Source organism: Cynara cardunculus (genome assembly GCF_001531365.2).
Source record: "Cynara cardunculus var. scolymus isolate 2C chromosome LG 12, CcrdV1, whole genome shotgun sequence".
Taxonomy (NCBI): Eukaryota; Viridiplantae; Streptophyta; class Magnoliopsida; order Asterales; family Asteraceae; genus Cynara; species Cynara cardunculus.
The window spans coordinates 8,204,067-8,213,093 of record NC_037539.1 but is presented as its reverse complement, the minus strand read 5'-3'; the positions used below and the strand labels follow the sequence as shown (position 1 = coordinate 8,213,093).

At 32.4% G+C, this 9,027-nt stretch overlaps 1 protein-coding gene across 3 annotated transcripts; it reads right to left on the bottom strand.

Moving 5' to 3' along the window:
- Positions 1-2,132: 2,132 nt before the first annotated feature.
- Positions 2,133-5,461, bottom strand: LOC112523313 (protein BPS1, chloroplastic-like). 3 transcript variants are annotated; one of them, XM_025132853.1, is made up of 3 exons: positions 5,381-5,461; positions 5,060-5,139; positions 2,133-3,443 (listed from the first exon to the last, which is right to left on the bottom strand). In XM_025132853.1, exon 3 carries the CDS (start codon positions 3,430-3,432, stop codon positions 2,401-2,403), a length of 1,032 nt encoding a protein of 343 aa, XP_024988621.1. In that variant the 5' UTR covers positions 3,433-3,443; positions 5,060-5,139; positions 5,381-5,461; the 3' UTR covers positions 2,133-2,400. The 3 variants fall into 3 exon arrangements, with proteins under 3 accessions (XP_024988621.1, XP_024988622.1, XP_024988620.1); XM_025132854.1 differs by lacking the exon at positions 5,381-5,461 and adding an exon at positions 3,552-3,696 and having other exon boundaries at positions 5,060-5,341; XM_025132852.1 differs by lacking the exon at positions 5,381-5,461 and having other exon boundaries at positions 5,060-5,340.
- Between the last annotated feature and the right edge of the window lie 3,566 nt (positions 5,462-9,027).

Here is a 9,027-nt window from a genome sequence, read left to right as displayed (position 1 = left end):
AAATCGTAAATCGTTTAGAGTTCAAGTTATATATATATATATATATATATAGAGAGAGAGAGAGAGAGAGAGAGAGAGAGAGAGAAAGAGAGAGAGAGAGAGGCGGGTTAGTTTACAAATTGTCTGATTCATGAAAACTATGCAAATCACTCTCGACCAATAGAAAATTTCCGTTTTTTATTTTTTAATTTTAATAAATAAGGGTATAATTGTCATTTTTACTGTATAATGGTTAATATTGAAAATGATTTAATTATTTTCAAATATGGAAACGTAAATATAGAAACTGTTTATATGGAAGGTGTAAATCAATTGTTTTTAAATATAATATTGGAAATAATTTAATTATTTTTAAATATTGAAACGTAAATATATAAACCGTTTATATGAAATGTGTAAATCAATTGTTTTTAAATATAAAACGGTGAAACAGTGAAATAGTTGCATACAATAAAGATGACAGATTAATACAGTTTCATAATGTGAAACAGATTCATACAGTGAACCAGATTCACACATGTGAATAAATAATGTGAAACAGATACATACAATGAAGAAATACATGTTCATCTAGTTAAGAAATACAGATTAATACAGTTAACCAGATTCATACAGTAATGAAATAATGTTTTTCGTACAGTGAAATAGTTACTTACAGGGATGAAATACAGTTTTATACAGTGAAATAGTTGCATACAGTGAAAATGACAGTGATGAAATACATTTTCATACAGTGAAACAGATTCATATGGGTGATTTGTCAATTTTGCCCTTTTTAATTAATTTTTTTAATTTTCTAATATAACACTATTTAATTTGATCATTGATCAAGAAAATAGATGGATGAGATTGGTTTGTAAGATTTTCACAAATAAGGATGTTTGCAATTGATCGCTATCTCTCTCTATATATAAATGGGTATGTGTTTGTGCATCATTTGAAGACATAGACCTTCCGCTCACATGACTTGTGGTAGCAATTATAATTAGAGCATCTTCAACACGTATGCTATATATTTTTCATCTCTTTTTTAAATTTGGAAATTTTTTTAAATCATGTCAACAAAGTGTTTGGCGAAATGTCTCTTCTAATATCTCTATTTTCAGTACCAAAGTAGACATTGTTGTGAAACAACCTGCCACCGTTTTCTTGGATGGGATTGTAGTGTTTCATATCATTAGACAAGCATTTCATATCGTGGATTGAGTTCTGACGAGAAACATAATTAATTATAGTTATCAACACTTTTTTTTTCTCCCTTGATTATCACCCCATATTTTACATTATTATTTTTAGTTTATAGTTAGTCTTTTTAAGAACTTTGAAAAATATATAAATAATTGATCGAAACAAGGAGTTGATTCATTGGTTGAAAATTGAATCAAAATATTTAATAAATCCAATTCAATCTAAGGAATAACCAATGACAATTAGGGGTACTCATGGGTTAGGTTGATCGAGTTGAAGGCATTTGAACAACTCAACCCAATGCTTGTGATTTGAAAAATCTTAACTCAACCCAACCCGAACCAAAGTACAACCCATACGAGTTGGTCAGGTTGATACTTTGATACATTAAAATATCGTTCTAATCTATAATATGTTATTTTTCTACTCATAATTTCTTTTTCATTATCAACCATTTGATACAACTTATTCATACTTCTTACGTATATCACATTCAATTAATTTTCTCAATTTACATATATATATATATATATATTCACATTTAATGAACATATATACGAATGAGTTATATAAAGATGTAAATAGATTGAAAATATGTGTATGTGAAGAACATACATGATAGTGTAATTGTTGAATGTACATATTAATAGAAATTCAACAATCATATTAAATCCAAGAAATAAAAGGATATCGGGTTCATCGGGTTGAATTCAAATAATAGTAATCCAATATCAACCAAATACCTACGATTTGACAATTTTACAACTCGATTAGACATCGGGTTGAGTAATTTCGTGTTGTGTTGGGTTGGGTCGATCGGGTTTTTAAACACCCCTAATGACAATATCCAATAGATGGAACCAACCCCAACCATTCATTGAATTGGAGTTGTCTTTTGTTAATTGGTTTGGATCGAATTGCAAAATCAAACATCCAACAAATGATTAGATCGTATCATATCCACTTAAATCCATTGGTATGGATCCTACTTTCAGGCTGATATAACCATAATATATCGGATCCATCATAGATACACAACTTTCCTTACATACTACAACTATACAAACTCGATGCAAAACATACATATCTAATAAACCAACAACAACAAAAAAAAAACTCTGACAAAAACATACACCATTTGGCTGTATATATATATATATATATATATATATATAATTGACTAATATAAACCATATAACATATTTGTGAAACTCACATTCTAACCTGCTGCACACCACTCCTTGGTGCTTCTTGTTGAAAGTTATCCAGCAACGCCATACGCCCATCCACCACAACTTTGAAGAAACGATCCATTTCTGATTTCAGCTCATCCAACCCAACCAGAAACTTCTCATTATTTTCCTTCAATTCCAAACAATAACTCTCGAAATCTTCCTGTTTAATATCACCCAACCCATCGTGAAGCAACGGGTATAGTTTCTTAACGTTTTGGTCGATTGTTCGAAGCTCTTTCAATGGGAATATCCTCCCGCAAGCATGAATGTTTTTTATTTCACCGTTCATCACATCCTGCAAATCTGTAAACGATTCTTGCCACAAGTATTGTTTGTGAACCTGCAAATCGAAAAGACTCCTAGGGGAAGCTGAAAATGCAGCCACGAATGTGCTAAAAATGAAAATGGTCTGAACCTTGAGTCCATACATGGCTCGGACCAAGTCCTTGGCTTTGGGTATGTTCTTGATCTTTGGCAAGTTTAGGGTTTCCTCGAGCTTGCATATAATGTCGGAACAATCCTCTAGCTTTGAGTTGTCATAACGGCTCTGATATTGCCTCCATTCATGAAGAGAAGACGATGCTTGCAAGAACTTTTGTGGGTTATCGGAATCTAAATCGAGTAGTGCACATTTCAGCATAACGTACCCAAATCTTTGCCTCACAATATCAGTTCCATACGCGCTGCAAAAATCAAGCAATTTCAAGCTGTTATCTAGGTACATATCAACCCATTTAATATCCCAGCTGCATATCGGGAGTTCCAAATCCACAATGAGCTTTCTTATATCGTCAAGAGTCTCACATATGGAACTCGATGCCAATTTCATCCATGCAAAACTAATGACATCATTTGCATGATTTGGCTTCAATTGGCGGAATCTTTCAGCTAAATTTTTCTCGAACACACTTAGCACCCTTGATGGTAGATGAGAGCTTTTGGGCATCATCATCTTAAAGGGATTCCCAATTGGGAGGAACGGACGGTGAGGCCCCTCTGAGCGACTCATAGTTGATGTAGCTGCAAAATCCAAAATTTGCACAATATCTCAAATAGTGACTTTGCACAAAATGCACAAATATCTAGCCAGTGAGCGAAAAGGAGACCCCGGTGCACCAAGGCTCTTACGTCTTTAGCTTTCCAAGGGCTGGGGAGAGAAGCCTTTGTATGCAGTCTCTCCCTTGCAATTTCTGTGGAGGCTGTTTCCATGACTCGAACCCGTGACAGAAAAGGTCACAAAGGAGTAACCTCACCGGTTGCTCCAAGGTTCAGCCTGAAAGGATTGATAATCACACACACATTCACAACAGCAGGAAATGAGAGAACACCCATGGTAGTTATATCCTTCAACAATTGACCATATTCATGGATGTTTCTGAGATTTTGTCATATTCTTCGTGAATTCTATTGTAATACAGAAAATGGAAAGTTGGCAACATTTGGTGTATGCGGGACAGGACAGGATAGGACAAAAGAAAAACTTATTGTCCCATGTTTATTTCGACATTAAGACTTGGATAGGACTGAGTGGGACAAAACCGAAATAGGTGGAACAAAAGTCTGCAAGACAGGACAAGATTGGTAAATTATTAAACTACTTGTGTCAAATTAAAACCCTAAAACCTTGCACAATTCTTTCACCTACCTGCCTTACTCTCGCCACTCCTCCTATCCAGTCCTGTTTGTGTACCATACGCACCGTCTTTAGGCCAATATAATATGGATAAGATAGGAATACTGTCATGACTGAAATCTAACCAGTCTACAATTTGAAATTAGCCTCCATACCCATCCACCCCCTACCCAGTAAAGAAGAAGCGATGATGATCATGTTCTTTCTCACCATCATGGTAATAGATAACTAGAGAAGCCAACACCATTTCCCTCTTTGAAACGACGACAAAGAAGGGGAGTAGATCCTCATATCGTCAATACTTACCACACAAAATATTCAACAACTATCACCCAAATCTTCTATGAAATAGTTGCAGCATGTGCATAAACATGTTTTAGAAAGAGCAAATTTGGTAAGTGCTACTGAAATTTTGTGTAGTGACCCGGTCGATCCCTGCTAATCTTGTTGATAGTGGCGACCTTCAAATTAGCGTACTCATAATCTCTGTTATGATCAAAATTAATTAAGATCTTCGAGTTTTGCAAACAAAATTGTTGGAAATTGACTCTACCCATATAAACACATAAAAATTGTTGTTGCAGATTTGCTGCCTCTACCCATAATCATATTCAAATTGTTGCAGATCGTTGTCTGTAGGCCCAATACTCTGTAATTAGAAGGTTCACCGTGAATCTAAAGTGATGAACTATGAATGTAAGGAAAATCCCCAATTACAAGGGGTTCATTTATGTTTTTGAAACCGGTACAATTATATTCCTATCATTTTCTGCGGCAATCCTCTAAAGTCAATTTTTTAGGTTTAGACCCTAAATTTATTCAAGATTGTAATTATAGTCATTTGGTTTCGAAATCCAAATCGTAGACGGAACCACCAAAATATAAAGATGACCAAAATTAAAGAAAACTCGTAGCAGAATTTTCATCAAATCAAACGCCAGGCAGGATCGAAATTCAAACAGAAAAATTCGTCAAAAGGGGGATAAAATTGAGAGAAACTTACCGACAACGATCGTGAACGGGTAAAGAAGAAATTCAAGAGATGATCACCGAATTTGAGCTACACTTAATCTGTACCAAAATCTGAAAACACGAAATCCGGCATCAACATAAAGAATCGAACAACGTTGACTAATCATATGAAACAACTATTTCAATCAAAAAAACACCCAATTTCGTTGAAAATTGATGAAAGAAACGTAAAATTCAGACAGCAACAACAATCACAGAAATTATGTGAGGTTTTGAAGTGCAAAGTAACCCAAAATTCGATCTGTTCAAGGAATAGACATGGGAAGAGATAGGGGGGCGGAGAGGAACCTACCTGATGAGATAATGTTCTATCACTTTGACCTAAACGTGAACCAATGAATACTTCAAAGTCTTCAGCGGCTCACCACAACTTGAATATTTCCGTGGTAGGTATCAAATTTTTAGGGTAAACAATTGTTATATATATATATATATATATATATATATATATATATATATATATATATATATATACAAAGAGAGAGAGACTTGGGATCATGTGAGACTAATGATTTTTTGTGAGACCCGTAAGACCAATTCTCAATCTTTGGATTAGATTTACAATTGTCAGATCTGAACATTAATAAACGCTACGAGACTTCTCAATAATTATAAAATTGTCACCGTGCACCTTTCGACCATTGGATCATTAACTTATAAAGTTGATCAATGAATATAAATTGGTCTTACGGGTCTCACGAAAAACCTTTGGTCTCACGTGAACCCAACCCTATATATATATATATATATATATATATATAGGGAAGGGTTCAAACGAGAACCCTTGTGATTTACGAGAATGTGAAAACAACCCAATAACCTCATATTGTGATAAAAAATAAAATTAAAAGATTTTTAAAATTAAAATTGAAATTTAAAAAGATTCAAAAATATTAAAAATAAAAGGGTAATAATGGAAATGATATCATAAAATCTTTTAACACGATTACATACGATCATGATTATCATTATCTAATAAACGGTTAATCTTGTGATATGAGTATGATAATCATGTGATTATCACACAATTATCACATTATCGCTTATATCAACACGATTTGAGTGTGATATAGGTGTAATAATCATGTGTTATGGGTGTGATAATCATGTGATTATCACATTATCGCTTATATCAACACGATTTGGTGTGATAATCATCAAGGATTCCGCTCGGCTAGGGCTAACTTAGAAAATCGACTACCGATTTGATGTGATATGAGTGTGATAATCATGTGATATCACTATCATAACAGCGCACTTGATTTGATCATAGTTTCGATCGGTTAGGGTTAGACAATCACACATTTATCACAACAATTACTAATGGTTTCGATAGGTTAAAATTAGACAATCACACATTTATCACAACGATTACAAGCAACATCCACTAAACGATTTGGTGTGATATGAGTGTGATAATCATGTGATATCACTATTATAACATCACTTGCGCACTTAATTTGATCATGGTTTCGATCGGTTAGGGTTAGACAATCACACATTTATCACAACGATTACTCATGGTTTCGATAGGTTATGGTTACACTTGACTGATCATGGTTTTCTATAGGTTATGGTTACACAATCACACAATTATCACAAGGGGAAAGAAGATAGTGGAAACGAACGTGCAAGAAAAAAAGGGATAATTATGACTAATTAAAATAAAATAAAAATTATAAAAAGTACTTAATTACATTACTGCCCTTATTAATTTATTTATATTTAATATAAGTTAATTTATTAATTAAAAAAGTTTGAGGTTATTAGGTTGTTCTCACATTCTCGTAAATCACAGGGGTTCTCGTTTGAACCTCCACCTATATATATATATATATATATATATATATACACACACGGGCTCATTCAAGGGAGAACTGTTAGTTTGTGGTAACCGTGAGATCCAATCTCAACCACAAATCAATAGATAAATTAAGAAATTTATAGTTTTGGTAATTTTTAATTAAAATTTTAATGCAATGACATTTTAGGTATTTTTTTCTCCTTTCTCCTCTCTTCTCTCTTCGTCCCCGTCTTCCTGCCTCCGGCCACCGGTGATACCACAGTGTGATACTCAAGCACATATAAGATGCATTGTGATACCACTGTGTTACATATCTGATCGACCACACAAACGACCACGGTGTGATACCCAATCACATATATGATGCATTGTGATACCACTGTGGTATCACCAGAGGATGGTAGCTGGAGATCGGTGGTCGGAGGCCGGGGGACGGAGAGAGAAGAGAGGAGATATGAGAGATGAGAGAAAATACCTAAAATAACCTTGCATTAAAATTTTAATTAAAAATTACCAAAACTAAAAATTTCCTAATTTATCTATTGATTTGTGGTTGAGATTGGACCTCACGGTTACCACAAACTAATTAGTTCTCATTTGATTAGGCCACTATATATATATATATATATATATACATACATACATACATACAACGTTTCAAATACAACTAATTACATTTATATAAATAATGCAATTTAATTAATTGAGATATTTATAAAAATGATTGAGAGATCATTTATTATGATTTAAATATTTATATAAGATGATTATGGTTCATTAATTATGATCAATATTTTATATTAGAAAACAATCAAAACTTTTATGAAATCACATATTTATCAAATTAAATGAACGGTTGAGATTAAGTTGTATTGGTTGTACAAATGTAAAGGGTCGTATAATAACTCATATATATATATATATATATATATAGAGAGAGAGAGAGAGAGAGAGAGAGAGAGAGAGGGGAAGGTAAGACCTTTTGTTAACCAATAATATGGTGTTAATTTTGTGAACTTATTGGATCAATAAGATTCATTATTTAGTATATGTTACTTCAATTTTTTTATTTAATGATGAAGGGCAAATAGATAATTTTTATGTGTAAGTTACTTTTATGGTATTTAATGAGATGATATAAATTTTAACGTGTAAGCTATTTTTATGGTATTTAATGATATTTATAGGTGTTCATAACTATAAGGTATTCATAAGAATGTGTTTATATGTGTTCATAGAAATGTGTCCATAACCATAAGGCATTCATAAGATTGTGTTCATAATCATATGGTGTTCATAGGTGTTTATAGACCAATCAAAAAGCCTTTTTACTTGATGTTCATATCTCTCTATGCGGTTAATGTTGAGGGTATGTTAGTTATTTTCCTTTTTTGTCTTGATTGAAACATATTTAATTGACGATTACAAAAGAATTCATGTTCCATGATTTTAGCCGTTTTTCTCTTTGGTCTTGATTGAAACATATTTAATTGACTGTTACAACTAAGCAATTTCATAAAAACATGTTTTCATAACAATATAATGAAATAATGCATGTGTTCATGAATGAACCATAATATGTTCATAGTTGTAAATTGTGCATAAAGAAATCATTTATTGGTGTTGACGCAATGATTAATGTTTAGTATGGACTTTAACCACAACAATATTAATTGAGGTGTTCACTGATGAACAATAGCTCATCATCTCTATCAAAAGTAATGTATTTATTGGTGTACCTTGAATACATTTATTAAAAACAATGAACAATGAGTACGTATGAACCATGAATATTTGTTCACTCATGAACGGTCTTTCAAACATGAATTGACATAAGGATGTTCATAAAAACCTGTTGATATAACACTTATATGAGTTTAAGCATGTTTCATGAGTAAACAAGTTGAATCTTGTAGCATTAATTTTTTTTTCAAAATACCCATTGCAAACATTGTTTACTTATGTTACCTTACTTCTTTGTGTAATTAATTAAATTTTATGTCATGAATAATCTCAACCATAAATTTCAAAGATCAATGGATGAAATAGGTTTACAAAGTTAACCCAATATATTAGGTTAACAAATAAACTCATCCTCATATATATATATATATATATATATATATATATATATA